This window comes from Loxodonta africana, chromosome 18, assembly GCF_030014295.1.
Source record: "Loxodonta africana isolate mLoxAfr1 chromosome 18, mLoxAfr1.hap2, whole genome shotgun sequence".
Taxonomy (NCBI): domain Eukaryota; kingdom Metazoa; phylum Chordata; class Mammalia; order Proboscidea; family Elephantidae; genus Loxodonta; species Loxodonta africana.
Genome location: NC_087359.1, coordinates 6554524 through 6577219, shown reverse-complemented (window position 1 = coordinate 6577219; position 22696 = coordinate 6554524). Strand labels below are relative to the sequence as shown.

Below are 22696 nucleotides of genomic sequence, written 5' to 3'. Positions count from 1 at the left end.
CAGGCATCACTCCTTCCCTTTTGCACAATTCCTGTCTCATTTCCTATTTTAATTACCTTGTGTAAAGGGAAAAAATACCCTGGTGTACCGCTGATCTGTATTTTTCATTTATTTTGTGAAGAATTTATAGTCATAGGGAAAACATCCCCCACATGGTGGATAAAATGGAATTCTAGCTTCTAAGTTACAGATCATTAAAAGAGAAGAAAATTTTTTTATCCTAACATGACATTTTTGCTCAATAAAATTAATTAACCAAGGAAAATATTTCAGGATTGAAAGATAAAATTTGCTTTACTATTCCATTTTCATCAGCTTATCTACTCATTCCCTCTCTGGGTATGCTAGAAAACTTAAGTAGCTAGACCCAGGTTCAAGGTAGCCAAAAAGGACATTCTGATTGTATAAAGGGAGTCCCTGGGTGGTGCAAATGGTTGGTGCAGTCAGTGGCTAACTGGAAGACTGGAAGTTCATGTCTACCCAGAGGTGCTTCAGAAGAAAGGCCTGAAAAATAAGCCACCGAAAACCCTGTAGAGCACAGTTCTCCTCTGACACACGCGAGATCACCGTGCGTCGGAACTGACTAGATGGCAGCTGGTTTTAATTGGACAGATAAAAGAACTGATGTTGGAATTTGTTGGTTCCATTTTGGAAGCTTTGGTTTGTTTGTATTCTTAAAAACAAATAGGTCTGCTCTTTCCCTTCATTTCTCTAACTTTTATATATTGAATATAAGACATTTGTAAATATCAGTAAGGCTAATTTCTATGGTAAGTTTCAAAAGGGTTATCCTAGAATTACATTATAATGGCTTGCTCAAAATAAGTTGAAAATACCAAGTATGCTAACTTAAAAAAATCTATCCTTATTTTTTACTTATTTTAGTTAGCCATGACATCTAACATAGGAAAATAAATGTTGTAATTTTCATTATTCTGGGTATAGAGTAAGTTCTCTGAGTGCCTGCTTGGACAGGTGGCTCTTGGCCTGCCTCCTGCTTCTGAGCAGGTGGCCTTTCTGTTCTGGGGATCAGCAGCCCATTTAACCCTCTGACCATCTGGCCATCCTTCCTGCTCCGTGCCCCCTGGAGTACAGGCACCAGGAATGGGGGCTGATTGATACCACCGACGTTGTACTATGTCAGTCAAAGAATGCTTGTTTTCTGAGGCAAAACAAGTATTTTAGACATCTTTTTTTATTATAATCGCTGTTGTTTTAACTGAAGACTTTACAGATAGCTGTTAGGATTCAAAAAATACCTATTGGCGTATTTCGATTATTGGGCCAAATCGCATCCACCTGCATTGGTTTTGACTTGAATATGGATTGTTTATATTCTGCCGCATGTCCACCTGAGTGACTGAGCAGGCCTTGAGTTCATTGTGGTGCTGGTAAACAGTTGCGGGGTTTTTTCTAATTTTTTTTTTCATTTGCTCAACAATTAGTTCACTGCCTTTTGTGGGAAACAGCAGTGAGTAAGCCTGACAGGGCCCCTGCCCTGTGCTGCCTGCCGTCTGTTTTTAATCCTCTCAAGTTTTAATAGTTTCAAGAGTTTTTTTTAATTCTTCTCTAGTCAGTGATTTTTTTTATGGAGATCGAGTGCTGTAAAAATTTCCAAATTATCATTCAGAATCATTGATGTTGTTTAAAAAAGTGTTCTTAAATGTGTGGTTGCCCTTGCCTCAGGATTGACCATCTTCACGTTATTCAAAGCTCTGTTGTGCTTTGTGGAGCCCTGGTGGTGCAGTGGTTGGGGCATTTGACTGCTAACTGAAGGGATGGAGGTTCAAACCCCCCACCTGCTCCAGGAGAGAAAGATGTGGCAGTCTGCTTCCACAAAGATTTACAACCCTGGAAACCTGATGGGGCAGTTCTCCTCTGTCCTGTAGGGTCTCTATGAGTCAGAATCAACTCGAGGCAGTGGGCTTTGATTATGTTTTATAAAAGAACCCTGGTGGCGCAGTGGTTAAGTGCTTGGCTGCTAACCTAAAGCTCAGCAGTTCGAACCCACCAGCCATTCCTAGGGAGAAAGATGTGATAATTTGCTTCTGTAAAGGTTACAGCCTTGGAAACCCTATGGGGGCAGCTCTCCTCTGTCCTGTAGGGTTGTTATGAAACAGAATCGACTCAATGGCAATAGTTTTTTGTTTTCTTTTGTTTTATTGTGCTTTATACACATTAAAGTATTAACTACTGGTAAATTTCCTTTAGCAACCCACCTTATTTGCTACATATGAAGAGCCTGTTTTAAGCAAATGTTGACATTTTCTGAATTTTTTACTAATGGTGTTTTATGATTAACGTAAAAGAATAAAGATGTGATTATCAATATCACTTGCTCTGAATTAGAAAAGTATATATTTGACTTTTAATTTAAATACGAAAGAATTATCGATGCAGGTAAGTGTTATAAAAAATGTATACCTGTTTGCAGAAATGAATATCAGAACTATGGAATTTAAAATAGATGAACAGTCTCAGTGCAGGCCTGTTAGACCCTCTGATGTGTATGATTCCTTTTTCTTGTTTTAATGTGTGGGTCACTGTTTTAGAATGTAAAACAGAGAGAGATAAACCCATATGTGTGCACACACGCACAACATTCCCTTTGTTTCTGTGCATGCAAAGTTGCCCTGGAAAAAAATGCTTGTTTTGGTACCAGAAAAACTGGAGGAGTCTTCTGAAGTGCTGTTTCTTCTTAGAGTGATTTGAAATGGGTATATGTACATTTGTTATCTTGCTTCACAATTCTGCAGACCAAGGCAAAGAAGAACTTTCATCACTTGAAAAGCATAGTAATCAATCCTTGATAAATTATTTAAGAAAAAAGGTGTGCTGCAAACTTTTCAGAATAGTAGTCTTGGTACTTTTAAAAAGTTTTTCCTTAATCCTATAAAAGAGTATACAAATAATTTTAACATTTTAGTTAGGATTACATAAATAAAAACTCTGCATGTTTTTCTGTGTGTATTATATTAAGCCAAATAATAATTAACTCTAACCATCCCCTGGTTTCCTTTGTTTTGGTAAAAAATTAGCAGTCCTTTAAAATATTCGTTAACTCATCAGAACTCACAATCACTAGGTTGCGTTTAGGGAAAAGTCACCATGACTTTGGAATTAGGTTTTTGGTAAAATGAATGAAAAGGATGGTTTTATTTATTATCTTATTTCAGGCTGTAAAATAAAATATATAGCAGGGGTAATTTGTAGATTATTGGGCTATCTCAAAGCAAGATACGCAATTTTAAACTACATTGAAATACCTAGACTCTAAAGTATTTTATTATAAAATGCCATTTAACAGTAAACAAAGAGAAATTTTGTGAATATATTTGAGATGCAGTAAAATTTATATTTATGTATTTATATTTGTCAGTAAGAAAGAAAAAATATCAATTTATTATTAGTCAAGTTTGGTTTTAGATTTTTTTTTCTAATTATTCACGCAGACATACTAGTTATTATTTTAACTATTATTTGAATTATTTAAAATCTGTTTTATAAACTGAGTAGAAGAAACTTTTTAAGAAGTCTTATATTTGTTTCCTTTTGGGGGATTGCAGCTCTAATAGAGAAAATAGCCACTGTCCACTAGTCTTGTCTTTTAAGTATAATAAAAATTCATCCCCTTGCAAGCTGGTTGGCTAACCTGCACTTCTCACAGAGTATGGTAGACGAAGGAGTGAAGTAGGAGCATTCAGGCATAGGCTTTTTCTTGACTGTATCATATGTGCTGTCAAGTTGTTCAGCTTCCCCGAACTTCTCACCTCTAAAATGGCAATGATGGTAACTGCCCTCCACCTCTCGGGCTCCTTGACTTCCAGGGAGGAAATAGCGATGAAAACACTCTACATTTGTCAGGTATTTATGTGATTAAAATAACATAATACACAAACTTCCCATTCTTAATTAACCCTACCCAAAACTCATTATGTGCCCTGGGCAAGTAAGTATTTACCAAGTTAATTTTATTGTTTTGCAACTTTAATGTGCAGAATCCAGTTCTTCCATTTTTATGCATGCCCTGTGCTTTACAGAAGAATAGAGCTTTGGCTGTAACTTTTTAAGTATCTTTTATTGCTCTAAATTTTCATTTTTCTTCTCCTTTGAAATACGAGAATAATGCTGCTGCTTTCAAATATACCCATTAGTATTTTTTAATGATGCTTGAATGTCCTCTATTAAATATTTATGCATCATCAAATTCTTAAAGTATGTGAAGATTAGATTTCAGGGGAAGTTATTAGATTTCTGTTTAGAACTTTAAAATTATTTTTATTTAACCGTCATTTTTAATTCTTTTGTTATTTTAACTATTCGGGGTGTGTGTGTGTACACGTAAGAGCCCTAGTGGTGCAGTGGTTAAGTTACTGCTTAGCTGCTAACTGAAAGGGCAGTAGTTCCAATCCACCAACTTCCAGCCTCTCCACAGGAGAAAGATGTGGCAGTCTGCTTCCCTAAAGATTTACAGCCGTGGAAATCCTGTGGAGCAGTTCTACTCTGTCCTTTAGGGGCCCTGTGAGTTGAAATCGACTCGGTGGCTTTGAGATATAATCGACTCGGTGGCTTTGCGATATATATATGTATGCATGTAATGTACGTGTATATGTATATGATTCTTATTACAACATATTAAAATTATATATATTTCAAGTTCTTATAATCATGATTTCTGAATAGTTCATCATTAAGATATTCAGAGGTTATTTATCTCTCATGCCCTGTCATCTCTGTAACAGATAATTCTAGGTTGTTCTGCCTTTTAACCAGTATTGTTTTCATGTTTACTTCTAGAATCAAGAATTATTTTTTAAAAGAATTATTAATAAGTTGTTTCTATGCGTGTTTTAGTCTACTAAAGATCATGCTGTTAACAGGCATTTTTAAGGTAGTTTAACATTTTGCAACAGTGATCTCTTAAACCAAGTGATGGTTTCTTCCTAATAACACCCCCTTCTCCTATCACAAACCTATACTTAACTTCCCTTGCATGTTTTTGAAACCAGAAGAGTACTGAGTTGTTGCTACATCTCAACAGTCCTTGCAGCATTCTGAAAAGTAAATTGGCAGGTATTGCAGGTAACAAAAGTGAGGCTCAGAGGAGCCCGAGTTGCACAAGCATGTGCAGTGTGGGAGTGAGTACTTCCATCAGGACTCTGTTGTTTTCTGGTGAGCTTTCAGATGAACTCTCAGAGAACTTTCTGTGTCTCTTCCTTAACATTATTCAGCTAAATGATGTTTTGATGAGGTTTACAAGCAGTAATCCTAACACTCATTTCTCATAGTAGGCAAGTTAGATTTAAAAAAAATGAATAAATAAAATTTGGGAAAGAAGTGGGGAGTCATTCAGCATCACAGATTGCCATTAATCTAGGTAATACTATTTTACTTTTTATTTCTGCATTTGTTTGGTCATATAAATGTGCTTAGAACTAATAAGAATATGCAGTTGGTGAAAATTAATGCATGACTCATCAGCAGAATCTGGAATGTAAGCATGTGCCATGAAATTGCAATTCTTTTATCCTTTATTTTCCATCGTTTACACACTGGTTCCATTTAGAGTATAGTCCATTCTTATTTTTTGTTTCCCAGATTGGCCAAAATGGGAAGGACTGGATTCTGCTCTCTTCCACAAAGAGTCAGTGGGACTGGCTAAGATCAAAGTCTGAGACTTTTTCCACCTGCCATCAGGTATGCATTGAAGAGAAATCACTGCTGTTCTGTGTGTATGCCTTTAAAGTGTTTGAGGGATATACATATTATGAATGTAGTCTCTTATTAGATGTTGAACTCTCAACCTTATGTTTATCCTACAGTTTTAAAAGCACCTATGATAACTAATTTGAGTTTTGTAATATGTAAAGATAAAGACATATCATTAGCCATGAAAAAATTTCAGCTGGTCTCAGAAAAGTGTAATATTTGAAATCAGTGCCGTTCTTCATTGCTCAGTATGTACATCCAAAGGTAACAGAATTCATTTGTTACTTCATATTGAGTGTCATCAAGTTTAATGTAATCAGGTGTTTGCATATTGTTTCATGGTGCGCTTTTAGTACATCTTTTTCAGTAACTTAGAAATCATCATTTTTTTCAACTGGAATTCTCTGCCCAGTATGGTTGGATCTTGTAACACAATAATAACAGATATGACCAGTCTTTGAAATATTTTCAGATATTACCTATATATAGGAATTTAGAAACTGTGTTTTGTGTTGATTTTGCAATTGAGAAATTTTATCAGCTTGTTTCCCACAATGTTCTAAATAGGTGAATAAAAGGATCATATTAGGAAATCAAATCATCAACATTAATTTTTTTTCCTGCCTTGGCAGAATGCTTTCTACCAGTTTAATGTCATTAGGCAATAGCAGAATAGCTAGCTGTGTAGATATTTCTGAGGGAGGCAGGGAGTTGGATTAATTGTATTAATGTCACTTTTAAACTAGAAGTGGGGAGTGTTTAGATAATTTTGACAGTACAAAGGCCATGCCGTTATCTGCCTACTGAGGAAGAAACCACAGTTGAAATAAATACTGATTAACTTATCCATATGTCTTATTTACTACTTCAGTCTAATGAGCAGATAATTGCTCTCTTTTGCCTGTTTAGTGACAACCTCTGCATCAAAACACTATAGGAGGATTTATTGTAATATACACTTAATTTTACAAAAATGTGGATAATTTAAAGGGCTGGTTTGTTGTTAGTTGCCATCGAGAAAGCTCTGACTCAGGACGACCCCATGTGTGCAGACTAGAACCGCTCCATTGGGTTTTCAAGGCTGTGACCTTTAAGAAGCAGATCACCAGACCTGTCTTCTGAGGGCCCTGGGTGGCTTTAATTGGCCAGCCTCTTGGGTAGTAGCCCAGCACTTTTAGACCCCTGCAAAAGTTTAAATGGAATCTGTGAAAGAAAGTCCGTATAACAGACCTACCTTGTGAAGGCAAGTATCAATCTAATGCAAACCGCAAGTGATATAAAGAAGTTGGTTTTTATTTTTTTCTAAATATGTAATATGATGAAAAATCCAATTGATTTTATAGTAGTTTTCAATTTAAAAATCAGATATTTTTGAAGAGGTTGCAGGTATTATCATTTCTGTGGCCTCTTAGAAGTGCACTACTGGACTAACATTTACAAGGCTTGAAGAGTCTTAACTCTTCTCTCAGTTGGATCTTTGGGGAGTTGGTTTTCTTCTTCTGAGAAATAACGTCGATAAAACTATCTCTTGTCTAAGAATTTTCAGAGGGTTCAATTTGACCTTAAAATTTTTGTTTAAAAAAGCATTCCATTTACTGTACAGTTCATTCTTTCTCACAAACACTGATAATGAATTAAAACCCTTTTGACCAATCCGAAACACCTCTGTAGTATTGTGTTCTTGCCTAGATATTGTGCTTTAAGCCAAAACTCCCACCTCGAGTGCAGCATGGGCGTTGCAGGTGTGTCAGAACCCCGACCCCCGCAGCTCTTGGGGAGGCCTCAAGGCTCTCTCTGGTTTATCAAGTAACCTTAGCATGCCTGGTGAACATAATGGTCTTCTGTAACATGAAAAATGCTGAAGAAAATTACTTCAAGCAAATCCCTCCCTCAGCATGACAAGGAGCCATGATCCTCACCTAATAAAACATCAGAAGGTTTTGCCATTCAAGGGTGCATATCTCTTAGGAAGATAAACCCTTTCTACACTTGCATTCACAGGGCCCTCTGGGTGTGGTGATGCTGTATAAAGGGTAAATTTTCACTCTGGGTGGTGTGTTCAACTCTTTCAGGCCTCTCGTGTCAGTGCGTTAAGAACTCCTTCCTTGGGCTCGTCAGTCCACAAGGTGCCTAAAAGAGTTGTCAGTTATCTGTATTTTCCCATGGCGCAGAATATGACTAGAACTGATGTACACTAATTAAAATCATTTTAGACATTAAGATATTTGCTGAAATATTTTTTGGTTTTAGTCAGATTCATGTTTTCTAATCTCTTGTGAAAGTTGAAGCTTAACGATGCCACTTCTAGTGTTGAGTTTTCATGTTTCCTGAGTGTTGCCTAAGTCACTACTGCTATCATGAAGTACAACACCTTTCAGGTGAAATTCTGGGGTATGTGTGAACTGTTCATCCTGAGCAATGCATTTATGTGTATTTTGACAAGTTTAAAGAAACCTACAGATATTACATTAGACCAGCTGAATCAGTTTTATGGTTTCTTTTTTAATTCAAAAGCATCACAAAGCAAATAAAATTTTTAAAAATTAAGTTTAGTTACAAACTAGTTGTTTCTTATTTTTTTTTCCAGTCCCTTTTTGCTTTCTTTTACGACCACATGAGACTTGAGAAGCCACCTAAAGCTAAATCATTTAGTGGAGTTGGGCAGTTCCCAAGTGTCCAACAAGAAGGCCTGGTTTAGGCTGCGATGGCCACTGTCATTCCTGGTGACTTGTCAGAAGTGAGAGATACCCAGAAAGTCCCTTCAGGGAAACGTAAGCGTGGTGAAACCAAACCAAGAAAAAACTTCCCTTGCCAACTGTGTGACAAGGCCTTTAACAGTGTTGAGAAATTAAAGGTCCACTCCTACTCTCACACAGGAGAGAGGCCCTACAAGTGCATACAACAAGACTGCACCAAGGCCTTTGTTTCTAAGTACAAATTACAAAGGTATTCAACTCTATTTGTCTTTCAGATTATATTTTCTATTATGTTGGCCATTTTAAGCCATTGTAAACGTATGTATTTGTATACACATTTTTTAGTTGATTTGCAGAGAAGAAATGTTAAGTAGATAGACATTGGCTCGTGTTTAGTATTCTAAACCACCTGCTTTTCTGTGTTAGTTGCTTTGAATTTTTTTTTAAATAAAATGCTTAATGAGAGTAGAATTTCCATTTGTACAAAGACATGACTACAAGGAAAGGGTAGGAGCTGAGAATTTGTGGTTATGGACATTTGCGTGAGTATATTCAGTCTTGCACACTTGCTTTTGTAATGATAGATAAAAACCAGCGAAAACTAAAGTGGCAACTTAAATGACTCAGGTTTTGCAATGTTTAGGTATGTTAACCATCCTTGTGGTGTACTGTAAGTTAAAAAGTTTCCATTGTTAAGGGAATTCTGTTGTAGCATAGTAGTTTAGCTTCCATTTGAGAAGTGCATACATTGCCATTTTTGTCGTAATAATTACTTACAGAATGTATCTGTGTTTAAAGGCACATGGCCACTCATTCTCCTGAGAAAACGCACAAGTGTAATTATTGTGAGAAAATGTTTCACCGAAAAGATCATCTGAAGAATCACCTACATACACATGACCCTAACAAAGAGACGTTTAAGTGTGAAGAATGCGGCAAAAACTACAATACCAAGCTCGGGTTTAAGCGTCACTTGGCCTTGCATGCAGCAACCAGTGGTGACCTCACCTGCAAGGTGTGTTTGCAGACTTTTGAAAGTACAGGAGTGCTTCTGGAGCACCTTAAGTCTCACGCGGGCAAGTCGTCTGGAGGGGTGAAAGAGAAGAAGCACCAGTGCGAGCATTGTGACCGCCGGTTCTACACCCGGAAGGATGTCCGCCGGCACATGGTAGTGCACACTGGAAGGAAGGACTTCCTCTGTCAGTACTGTGCACAGAGATTCGGACGGAAGGACCACCTGACTCGACATATGAAAAAGAGTCACAATCAAGAACTTCTGAAAGTCAAAACAGAACCCGTGGATTTTCTGGATCCATTTACCTGCAATGTTTCTGTGCCTATAAAAGATGAGCTACTTCCAGTGATGTCCTTACCTTCCAGCGAACTGTTGTCAAAGCCATTCGCAAACACTTTGCAGTTAAACCTCTACAACACTCCGTTTCAGTCCATGCAGAGTTCAGGATCTGCCCACCAAATGATCACAACTTTACCTTTAGGAATGACATGCCCAATAGACATGGATGCTGTTCATCCTTCTCACCACCTTTCTTTCAAATATCCCTTCAGTTCTACCTCATATGCAATTTCTATTCCTGAAAAAGAACAGCCATTAAAGGGGGAAATTGAGAGTTACCTGATGGAGTTACAAGGCGGCGTGCCCTCCTCATCCCAGGATTCCCAAGCATCGTCATCTAAACTTGGGTTGGATCCTCAAATTGGGCCCCTAGATGATGGCGCAGGGGAGCTCTCCCTGTCAAAAAGCTCTATTTCTATTAGTGATCCCCTCAACACACCAGCGTTGGATTTTTCTCAGTTGTTTAATTTCATACCATTAAATGGTCCACCCTATAATCCTATATCAGTGGGGAGCCTTGGAATGAGCTATTCCCAGGAAGAAGCACATTCTTCTGTGTCTCAGCTGCCCCCACAGACACAGGATCTGCAGGACCCGGCCAGCACTATAGGCCTCGGGTCTCTGCACTCTCTGTCCGCAGCCTTTACCAGTAGCTTAAGCACAAGCACCACCCTGCCACGTTTCCATCAGGCTTTCCAGTAGGATCCTGGATGTGGATTTATCTCAGAAGTATACGTGCAGTCCTGCCTTAGATGACCGTTTTTATTTTAGTGCCTACTTTAAGACAACATCAAAGGTTCCGCTTTTGTATAGCACGGTTTCCATTAAGCCAGTATAAAAGAGAAATTAGCTTTTTGAATGAGCTTCAGAACCATTTGTGTTCAGTTATGTTTACCTGGGTATTTTGTCCTAATTCACTGCCAATTGTCATATTTTAAAGTCATTTTATTTTTTTTCATATAGGAAAGCCATTGTTATTAGTAAAGTTTGATAAATCCCATGTTCAGATTACATTTAGACCTTAACATTTTAATTTTTGTCCAGGAACAATGGCTCCAGCTTTTGACATTTGGCTCATTTAAAGATTTTACAAAGAATGTAAATTTTATAAAATTTATATGAATAACCAGAGAGTTTAAAAATTTTTTACTAGTCTCTAAATTGATTTGTAATCAAGTGTTTCAGGTGAAGTAAGAATCCAGTTTGGGAGATAACACCTTTTCCTAGGTGTATCATAATTTCAGGTCAGTATATTTTGAAGACTTGCTATTGTCTGGCTAAAATATTTGCTGTCCTTATTACGAGCACATGAGGAAAAAACAAACCTAAACACAAAGCATCAGTATTTATAGGAAAAAAAAAAATGAGACTTCTAATAAGGGAGACACGGCATTGCATGCTACCTAATAGTTGACCTTCAATTAGTACACAGTATGTTTTGCCATGTTTCAACCTTCCTAACTTGCTGTCTTTCCATTTAATAAGATTAACAGTGTATGGCATTGGAGTCTTCAGAGTCAATGTGTAGCGCTCTCTAATCGTTTCCACCTTCCACAGCCAAAGGATTGGTCAAGTGCGGATAGAAATTTTGTATTCGGTTGTCAGTCCACAGTTAGTCAGGAATCTGAGAGCCAGGGTGGAACTACAAGGCTTGGGTGTGTTTGTCTCTGCCTGTATCATGTGATAGACACCTGAGCAGTAACATAGATGTGAGTTCCACCGTTAAACTTGGAGACCTGCTAGGAATTACATCTCCTTGTCGGTAGGACTGAAAGCCGGGTTCTTTAGAGAAAAAGTAAAAGCACATTGCTTACATCGCTTCCTGCTGAATCCACTACTATGCTTTCGTCGCCTTAACAGCCAAAAGCAGAAAACAAAAACAGCCCTGCCACATGCAGGGTATCTTTCTTATTCAGTGTTAATTCATCTGCCCTTGCAGTTTTCGGATGGAAAATTTAAAGTGAAATGCATTAGGAGACTATTTGAGGAAATACCACAAAGTTTTAAATGACTAAAAATACATACAGTAAGACCCCACTTTTACACATCTCTGGGAAATGGTGGGAATGTTGCAAATCAGTTGAATTTGTAGAGGGGAGATGAAGTAAAACATGCAGTGTCTTAGTTAATGTAAAAATAACACTCAAGAATATTTTGTTCACTGAGTAAAATGGTTATTATGGGCTTTCCTCATGTTAGACAACTGCCATAATCTTCTCCAAGGTCAAATTATTATAGCCTTTCTAAGTTTCAGTATGTACATCAACCTAAGAAACATATTAAGCACTTATTAACACCTTATTTTAGGACCTTGTCTGTCGGGGGGTGGGCAGGGGAGGAGGTTTATTGAAGAGTATATATCTCTTTAAAAAAGAAAACATGAAAGAAAAATATTTCTGAGCACTCATTAGCCCTATATGGAAGCTTTTTTTTTTTTTTTCCTTTTATAGGGCCAATTATCACTGCAGATTGAGATGTTTACCAAGAATTTCTAAAAATGAGTGCATATTACTGAATATAAAACATTATTTAAAAGATTTGGGGATAGTATAATTTGTGGAGAAATGTAAATTGTAATAATGTAAATGGGGGTTTCACTATATATATACACACACATATGTATCGCACTTCATAGAATCAAAATTGCTCTCAAGGAGTTTTGGCTCCTGATACTTTATCATGCTCCTGTTTTTTTTTTTAATCCTAGGAGCAGTAGTTTTTATACTTAAGTATTTAAATTTTATTATGAAAAATTACATTTTATAATGAAAATCGTGTTCCAAAGGCATTAAAATTATATATATTAATAAGGAAATGCGTTTTTAAATTTTTCAAACTGCTCCTAAGCTTTTGGTTAGGAGAATATTTGCTCTGAAAGTAGACGTTTAGCTCTGCTTCATTACAGCTTCCTTTAGTTTCTGTGAAACAGATTGCTTACCTGAATCTTTAGTTGAATGATTAGTGTTCAATATTGCTTTAATCACCATTAAAAAAAAAAAAAAAGATAAAAGAAGTTTGGTGACAGAGCACAAATATATAGAAAACTTACTTTAAAATATAAAAAAAATAGCAAGTGTGGAAGGCACTGCTTTATTCTGTCTAAAATTTGCTTAAACAGAAGTCAAATAAATGAACTGAGACATTGGCCTTAGTAGGCTGTATTTCACTGCTAATTTTTTTTTAAGTACCAGGATTTATTAAATAAAGCATTTTGGAAATGGGGAATGGTGAAGAAAAAAAGAAAGTATGTATGTAGTGTGTGTGTGTGTGTGTATATGTATACACACACACACACACACGTATGTGTATATATATATAATTTTTTAAAGCCTAATTCTCGCCCTGAATGGAATTAAATACTTGGAGGCACATCTTTCAGGGTATCAGTGTTAAAAGTGTGGAGTCTTTAATTTTCACGCGTACACCTCTTTGCCTGTTGCTGCCCCACAGCCTTGAAAAAACACTTCAAAATAAGAACGAATTTAGCTAATTTGTTTTTTAAAACTGACTCTAGTGGTCACTAAACTCAACACTTTTTGAAAGAATTTCTATCAAAGATGAGGCAGACTCATTTTATTTGAATTGCACAATGTTTTAACAAGGATGTAACACAGAATTGGCTCCTCCCTCCCCTGAAAAACTTGTCATGTGTTGTTATGTCAGCTAGGTGTGACTAGAAACGATTATTGCCAATGCCGTTTTCCCGCTCCAGTGGCCGGAGTCATCATCCTTGAAATTGTTGGTAGTGCCTTAGCTTGGTAAAAAAGGGATTATCATTAGATAAAAAATAGTTTAGAATTTGGACCTCAGACAAGATATTGGACCTCATTCAGTTTGCACTTCCGCTGGTGTGTCCACATTAGGTCACCAGACGTGGAAGTGTGAGTGTGGGAGGCTGTCAGCACTGTAACCAACGTTAACAGCTCATGTATACAAATAGCTTCATAGTTACTGGTCACTGTTAAAACTCTATTTTAAAATCCTATTACCAAGTTCAGTTTTTTAAACTTCAGTTTACCTGGCTGATTGTGCACCACTCTTTGAGCAACTTTTAAATTTTATTGACTGTTTCTCTCAAGCTGTGTATTTTTTGCCTTTTTGTTGCCTGTGCTTTATTACTCCTAGGCATCTGTGGGATATAGTGATATATTGTGTTAATTTGGGCAGTAGCGGTTTTTAAAAACCATATACTGACTGAAACATGAGCCAGAGCTGATTGCTTTATTAAGCTAATAATGAATGTTAAAGAGTACATATTTTCAGGATCATTCATCTAGTGAGCAATACACATATTATAGGCCAATATTTTTTTTTTAATAGAGCTTGGTCAAACTCTATATTACATATATTACAAGATATAGCACTTTCAAAATGAATCTAAACCTTTACAGAAACTTTTCTTGTAGGTTATGCCTTTAAAGATTTATAATTTGTTTCAAGTGCCATTAGGTGATACATATGTAGGCCTTTGATATATAACGCTTTGTGTACAAAAACGGCAGATGGTATTTTAAACAGGTACATTTTTACAGTGTTTTCTTATCAATTTGCTATATTGCACAGAATCAGTGTGTGTCTTTTCATAAGGTTTTTCAATGGTTTATTTTTTTACAAGGTTTACGCGTCTCGAAACACACTGTCTTCCCAGTACGTAAGTTAAAATATACCAGTTCACCCAAGTTGCTTCTAGCCTACTGAGGTCCGTGTGAAGTTGGAGGAGATCTTTTAAGTGTTGTGTATTCCTCATTAGCAATGGCACACTGCTGTCTCTGACAGGTGAGTGCCTAAAGCTGAGTTTGTCTTGTTTTTTTCTCACCGTCGGCAGCATGTCCACAACACAGATTATCTGTCGTGATTACATAGATCTACATAAAATTGTGTTGTGTGGTTTTGCACTACACATGCGATCCATGCAGAGCTCTTTTTTGATCATCTGAAACAAGATACTACTACCTACGTTGGTGAAGGCACACTTGGCTTACCCATCGGCCCTTCTACATTCTCAGTCCTCCCAGGGTGGAAGGCAGTGTCTTTTGATAAGTTATCTAGCTCTAGAAATGACACAGAACTATTGCTGATGTATAAAACACTTTGTCGTATAAGCTTCAGTGGTACAGATGAACCAGAATGAATGTTTATCTTCTCAGAAACACTCCTTCAATATTATGTTGCATCATGCTGCTAATGTAACTTGGGATACAACTCTTCATGGTGCTACAAACTTCTCTGTCTTGTTCAGTTGTGTGTGTGTGTGTGTTTTTTTTTAATCCATAGAAAAAGGACTGCATTAGGTGTAAAAGTGTACAATATATTTTTATACTGTGACTTATTTTGTCATTAACCAACTTTTGCACCACCACAATGTATTCATGTGCACTTGCAAAAGGAAATCTTGGACATGCAAATGTTACCAGAACAAACCCAGCTTTTGTCCACAAGGTGACTGTAACTGAAAATGAAAAATGGGCTTTATGAGCTGGTGTGGAGGGAAGAACATGCTCTGTGTCACGAACAGCCCTTTGATTTAATAAAAACTGGGAGTCCATCAGGAAGCGGATTGCAACATGCCTGAGCATAAGCTGGACTGCTGAAATTGTATTTTTAGCTAATGAAAAAGTGTTTGGACTAGTACTCTAAAAATATTCTAATGATAAAGTTTTGAGTCAAAATAGAAAAGAAAAAAACAGTGCATTCCAGGCTGAATTTTGTATATTTTTATTGCATTTAAAATAGCTATTCTGTGATATTGGGAAATCAAGTGGCTTATGATGTATATCATGTACTTAAAATGTATTCACAAACTACTGTTGTATTTGTATAAAATATAGACAAAGATCATATTTTTGTGTGTATAAGCTCTGTAAAATAGCGATCACATTATGAAGCTGCAGCGATACTACATTTTAACCATTCACATCCCAAAGGAGCCGGCTATTTATTGTCCAGATACCCAGATATAAAATATTAATTTGCTGCTAATTAAACGATAGTACTGCAGCTTCTTGTGGCCTACAGTGTTATGTTTGCTGTAAGAAAAAAAATATGTGAATTCCACAAAATATATTAATAAAATTATAGAATGGCTTTAGATAATGTAGATCTTCCTGAAATTTTAAAAGATAATAATTTTCTATTTGGGATAACATTTTCTTCTTCACTTCAGATTTTAAATATTTTCTCATTTGGTAAAGATAAGATTCTAATAGCTGGCTCTAGGACAATACTTTGTTGTTGAAACAAATGTAAAGTTCTAGGTTTCTCTCAAGACTCTTGTACTTTTAAAGGAAAGATAGAAATTGTAAATAAAAGAAGTTAGTCAAAAGATGATGCATCCAAACTTTAATCCAGGCGAGTGGAGAACTCAAAGGCTGTTGGAACGTATAGACTGATGGTCCCTTTTGATAGTGTGAGGTAAACGTGGCAGTCAGCACCCCTTTAACACTGTCGGTACTGTGAAGTATCCTTTTAAAAGCTCCCCTGACAAGGCATCTGAACCCAGACAGCGAGCACACACACACATCATTTCACCTACAACCCATCGGTTAAACAGTAATTCCGCTTCTGAAACAGAGATGTGATTTCTGAAAACTCAGTTCATAATCTGTCCAGTAACCAGTTGTAGAAATAATTTTCAGTGTATCCTGTAGTCCTCTTGAAGGAAGCTGGAAGCAGCCTCCCCTTACCTTTGGTTCTCCTGCTACGAGGCTCTCCTACCGTGAGAGGGGTCAAGGGTTCCAATAGTGATGCCACTGTTGGCACTTCCTTACTGTTGTCACGTTTCATTCTAGCAAATCTAGGATGATGTTAGTGTTAACACCAGACACTTTTCTTTAAATTCATGCATATAAAGTATTTCAAGGACCGTTTACAGAAGAAAAATGCTTTGGTTAGTACAGTGCCCAAAAGTAGAATACTCTGAAAAAGTATGTTTGGGATTTATTCATTTAAGGTATCCCGTTGCCATCGAGTCAATTCTGACTCATTGTGACCCCATAGGACAGAGTAGAACTGTTCCCATAGGGGTTTCCAAGGCTGTAAATCTTTAGGGATGCAGACTGCTACATCTTTCTCCTGTGAAGCGGCCAATGGGCTCAAACCGTGGACCTTTTGGTTAGTAGCTGAGCACTTAACCACTGCACCACCAGGGCTCCTTCATTTAAGGTGTAATCCCTTTATTTAGAAAATTAATTAGAAACACAGTTTGCTCATTGTATCCTAGACCTAATGGGGCCAAGAGACTTTTTCATAGTGTTATCGTTAAATTAGAAGTTCACGCTGATGGTTTGCCATAGAGAGGAAAAATTCAGTCTGGCTATAGAAAGCTTGAGTTTTCCTGTCACTTTTCTTTAATTGAACATTTATCCAACAAACATTTCTTAACCAAAAGGTCACAGCTTTGTGCTAAGCCCTAGGGGTGTTCTAAAGAAATCAATTTCACAGAAAAGAGGAGTTTGTTTCTGGTCAAGCATGGGAGTGGAGATGGTAGGGTCTCTGTAACTGCACGGGGAAGCCTAAATATTGCGCTGAGCCATATGTGGGAAGCTACCCTTTTTTATAATCAAAAACAGTCAAATATTGGCAATTACAGCCTAAAACAACAAAACACACAGCGCCTTGATTGCAACTACATTCTGTTCCCCAAAGAGGTAGTAGTAAAAATCTTTCCACACTGAAGATTTTGACTCTGGGCTTGTTTCAGCTGTCGTTGTTTAGAGGACCCAGTTTTACCTTGCAGGAAGCAGAAATACCCCTTCAAGGAGCACTGCTATGCAGAGAACATAAATTCCCAGATTCTGACTGCTTTAGAAATGGAAAAACAGCATAGTGCTTAATGGAGATCATATCCATTAGGGAAATTTTGGAATCTCTTTCTATACTGTTATCTTTAAAAAAAGACCAAACCCATTGCTGTCGAGTAGATTCCGACTTGTAGCACCCTATAGGACAAGCAGAACTGCCCCACAGGGTTTCCAAAGAGCACCTAGTGGATTTGAACTGCCAACCTTTTTTGTTAGCAGCCATAGCTCTTAATCACTGTGCCACCAGAGTTATCTTTAGCTGCCATTATTACAGATGAAAATGGTTTTCTCCTAATGAACAAGTTTTCTCTTTAAAAAAAATGTAAACAGGTTAACCTTGCTTTTTACTCAGCAGATGCATACTTGAAATATAGAGTAATGTTTATTATGAATGCACAGTGGAGACTTTTAAATTGAATCCTTTTTTAAATCAGGCAGGTAGTCTGTTTATACTACTACCTCAGTGAAGGTCCTTGAGAATAAGAGAGATGTACTAGCTCCTCACATAAGACCTGGAAGTTTTTTGTTTTAGGATATTAGAATTTTTGGAAAGAGTTTTTCTTCTGGTTTATTCTCTGTTAATCTTTTTTTTTTTTTGAGGACCCTTTCAGAGTGTTGCCAGTGCAGTTGGTAGTCTCATTGAAATGATGTTGGTAAACAGCTGTTTCTAAAAATGTGTAATTGATCTGTCGGTATTCACACACACCTGAGGACATTTCTTAAGCAGCTCCCTGCAACCAGATTTTCACGGCCTAGGAGTGTTCATTGCGTAAGTTCCTAACCCAAGTCCTGCCCTTAATTTTAGGGTATGTCAGCTTTTCCTGTCTAAGAACAGCGGCTATAACAAAAAAAACCCTGGGTAAGCATCTTGAAGACCATTTTGTTTTAAGACTTCAGGCAAACGAGGTCTACTCTTCCCAGTTTTCTGAGCTAAGTTACGTTTTGCAGTAGCAAAGCATTACTTACTGTTTTATTTTCTGTCATAAATTCTTTCATATAATATTTCCATATACATTCCTAAATGCTAGCTTTATTGAGGGAGCTTCAGTTTCATTCTAGCCAGGATGTTGAAGATTCTCTTTCACTCCTAAGAATGCCCGCTCATTCCCTTCTCTTCCTCATTCTATCATTTTCATATGGAGTCACCGTTCTGTTTTAACAGACCCTGTGTGTATTCATCGCTTTGCCTTCAGTCATCCTGTTTTCCATCTCTAGAATGCTCTCTTCTCCTTTATCATCCCTTCTCCCCATGAATTTACGCCAAAATGTTACCCACCTTCCAGCCCTTTTTAAAATGATCTCCCACCGACAAAGCCTTCTCTGGTCTTACCCACTGAAAAATAACTTACCTTCCCTCTGAACATTTATTACAGTTTATTAGCTCTTCTCAGGGAGGGCAAAACCCTGTCCACATAGTTCCATGCACATAGCAGGTAACATACTTGTTGGGCAAAGTTAGATCCTCCCTAAAAGATTTTCTCAGCCATCTTAATATTTAGGACACATTCTAAAAAGAAATACTCTTTGAAAATTTAGCCCTAGAAAATTTTGTAAATAATAATTTTGACACTTAGGTTATCGCTGTGTAATCATACTTAACACTTCCATTTTGTTCTGCCCTTCCACATCAAAGTGAGCAAACTCTACGACTGTATGCTGTTTCTCCTAATAAAATCACTCTGAATGCTTTCACTGCAATTGGCCAACACTAGAGAAACTTTGAGAATTCTATCTCTTGTAACTTTGCACTTCAAAGTCTCTAACAATGGAGTCTTTAGCTCTGTCGCAAATTTCTAGAAGTTGAGTGAAGATTTAGGTATAGGCACACATGAGATAGCCATGAGTTGGAATCTGTGGCAACTGACAACAACAACATCAGTAAAAAAAAAAAAAAAGCATCAGTAGGTAGAGTAAAAACCTATTGCCATCGAGTCAATTCTGACTCACAGCACCCTATAGGACAGAGTAGAAGTGCCCCATAGGGTTTCCAAGGGTCAGCTGGTGAATCTGAAGTGCTGACCTTTTCATTAGCAGCTTAAACACTACATTGGTCTCCTTAGATCTTATTTAAATTGTAATTTGCCTTTTCTCCTAAGCTATTGGGTGAGTGAATAAAAAGCCAGTTAAGGGAACCCTTTTGTTTGCTTTTCTACGCTCCCAAGGAAAACTAATTCATCCTTAAAAAAATCTAAATTTAAAACAAATAATCCTCTGAAATTATCCTCCATTTTTACCAAAGAGTCCCAGGAAGTTAGGGCTGCTGTCCAAGGACACACAGCTAAGACAGGAGATCAGGCCTCCTGAGACAATCCTTGACTCTTTCTATGACCAAGTGTCTAAGTTTTCCCACCGGAGCTAACTCTGTTTGAAGGGAGAGGCATAATTTAACATGCCTGGCTGCAAACAGAAATATCTTTAAGAAGTCTCATGTTTTACCTTAAAATTTCAAATTCTGGGAAGGTAACAAGAAGCATGTGTCTTTGCTTCCTTTGCTAGTATGATTACTAACCCCATTTTGTAGATGAAGGAACTAAGGCCTAGGGAGATTGTGACTTGCTAGGAAGTGACAAGGCTTAACCACAGGGCATTTATCTCCAGGGCCTATGCTCTTTACCTCTAAAGGAGAGCCAATATCCAGGCTTTCCAGAAGGAGTGAAGGGAAGTAGGGGTTAGGAGGTGTGGAGACAACACTCCCAAAATAATGAAAATTTTTCCTGAGCTGAAGATCCAAGACCTGAGATCACAAAGAGTCCAACACTATATTAAAGAAAAAAAAAAAATCAACACCTGTTGGACAGCCTCAACAATGAGCATGTTATGAACATTTTCACACCAAGCAACCTAACAGCAAAATATATGAAATGATAACTTATATATACAAGAAGAAATCGGTTAAGCCACAATCTTGGTAAAGAAACTTGGTGGAATTAATGAGGATACAGGAAAAAACATATGGGCCCTAGATACCTACAACTTGAAAGAGAATCAGACCTGACATCAGACTTCCCTCAAACACTGATAGAAGCCAGTGCAGCCATATCCTACCAGATCGTCAAATATTCAAGCAAAAGATGATTTCTGACCAGTAAGGATTCAGAAAGTTACCTATATACTCTTTTCACTTAAAAAGTTACAAGTAACCCAGACAAGCAAAAATTCAAGCAATACAGAGATCTCAAGAAAGAGGAAGATAAGGAAGTGAACAGTGATGCTGGTAACACTTGGTTAAATCTAAATTATTGATAATTTGCTAGTGAATATGGATTTTTTTAAGATATGAATCTTAATGTAATACAGATGTTCTCGAATAGATCTTTGGTAATCATGAAATTGGCTAGCGCTTGCTATCAATTTCTGATCACACATGAAAACAAAGGAGAAAAAGATCTCTCTGTAAAGTCCTTGGAGACTTACACATGAAACCACATAACAAGGTGCTATGGAGTACAAGTTGGAAAATTGAGTTTGGTTGGGGAGCAATTGAGAGCAAAAACATCCCTGAAGAAGCTCAGTTTTTTAAAGAAACCTGAAGAGACCCCCAAATTCTTGATTTTAGTCCAGAAGAAAAAGAAGGGGAGACAATACTGGCTATTTTTCAAGCATCAAGACTAAACTGCAGGGTTGGAACTCAAAACAGCAGCTCAGATTTGAGGGTTTGGATTTGGTGCAGGTATCACTTGCGCCCTGCCCAGGTACGACTCCCTGACAAACCCCCAAAAACCCACTGCCATTGAGTCGATTCCGACTCATAGCGACCCTATAGAACAGAGTAGAACTGCCCCATAGAGTTTCCAAGGAGCCCCTGGCGGATTCGAACTGCTGACCTCTTGGTTAGCAGCCGTAGCATTTAACCACTACGCCACCAGGGTTTCCCCCTGACAAAAAAAGGTAGCCATTAATTCATTCTACAAACAATTACTGGGCATCTGCCCTGAACCAGTCATTGTTGCAAGGGCTGGGGACCTGGCATTGAGCAAGACAAAGTTCCTGTTCTCATGAAGCTTGCATTCTGTTGGAGTTCACAAGGAGTGAAAGTGAGCAGGTTCCCTATTCCTGGTCAGAATGCTCCCAGACATACTCAGGATTCCTGCTAAGAAATTACGCCTCCTTGTTTGCTTCCAGTATGTGGGGTTTGGTCTTAAAAGTGGAAGCTGTGCCCACCCAGCCACACACCAGTCCCCACTGATTGCCCCACAACCCCATCGGGAGCATGCACACCCTAGTCAGAGCTGGCTACCTTAAGAGGCTGTGGTTGTGGAGAGATTACACTCGAGAGGAAAACTGGGGAGTGAGTTGGAAAGGGAGCTATGCCCTTCCCCCACTTCTCCATCTCCCACCCTGCCTATCTCCCTCCCATCCCCACTGCCCAGATCCCCACCCCCTAACGAAATGTTCCATAGGGGACTGGGTTCCAAATTCCTGAGCTGATTGTGCAAGTATAATTTAGAGAGACCAGGGATGATGGGGCAAGCACGGCCAAGCCCAGGGTCAGGAATGTCAGGAGCAAGGAAAGAAAGCGATGGAAAATCAAATAGAGCCCATGGGAATCAGTAACCCATGAATGTAGAATATATATATTTTTTGAAACTTTCAAAGACATAAAAATTGATTACGCATTGGATCACGGAAAACAATAAATTTCCCCCAAAAGTAGTATGGTAGTTCAAAAAAAGGGTAGAATTTTGAATTTCCCAAATCCTCTTAAATTTTGATCAATATTGCCAGATTGCTCTCCACAATAGTAGCACCAATTTACATGTATTTACTTTTTTCTAATTGTTGGTGAAGTTGAGCGTTTTTGTATGTTTTTATTCTCTAAACTGATGCTTCTGCGTGCTTATTTTTCCAGACGGATGTTAACTGCCATGTTGTCCCTTCCATCATTACTGTTGTTAGGTGCCGTCCCGTTAATTCCGACTCAGAACAACCCCCTGTGACAGAGTGGAGCTGCCCCACAGGTTTTCCTGGCTCTTATCTTCCCAGAAGCAGAACGCCAGATCTGTAGGGCCGCAAGGTGGGCTCAAAGCACTAACCTTTCTGATCTTGAAATATCCAGGAGATTTTGGGGCATAGAAAGGAATGTGTATTACTATTTGTGTAAGTTCTCAGCTAAATACATTAAATTTATAAATATATTA

The 22696-nt window shown here is 37.8% G+C and overlaps 1 protein-coding gene across 3 annotated transcripts in view; it reads left to right on the top strand.

The window, feature by feature from the left end:
- Window positions 1-12772, top strand: part of PLAG1 (PLAG1 zinc finger) — a 41721-nt gene extending 28949 nt beyond the window's left edge. For 2 of the 3 annotated variants that reach the window (XM_003420000.4, XM_064270423.1), the window contains exons 2-4: window positions 5599-5697; window positions 8297-8655; window positions 9204-12772. In XM_003420000.4, coding sequence (XP_003420048.1) covers window positions 8414-8655; window positions 9204-10461 — 1500 coding nt within the window. In that variant the 5' untranslated portion in view covers window positions 5599-5697; window positions 8297-8413 and the 3' untranslated portion in view covers window positions 10462-12772. The remainder of the gene's footprint in view (window positions 1-5598; window positions 5698-8296; window positions 8656-9203) is intronic. The other variant, XM_010599529.3, reaches the window with a different exon arrangement.
- Window positions 12773-22696: the final 9924 nt, after the last annotated feature.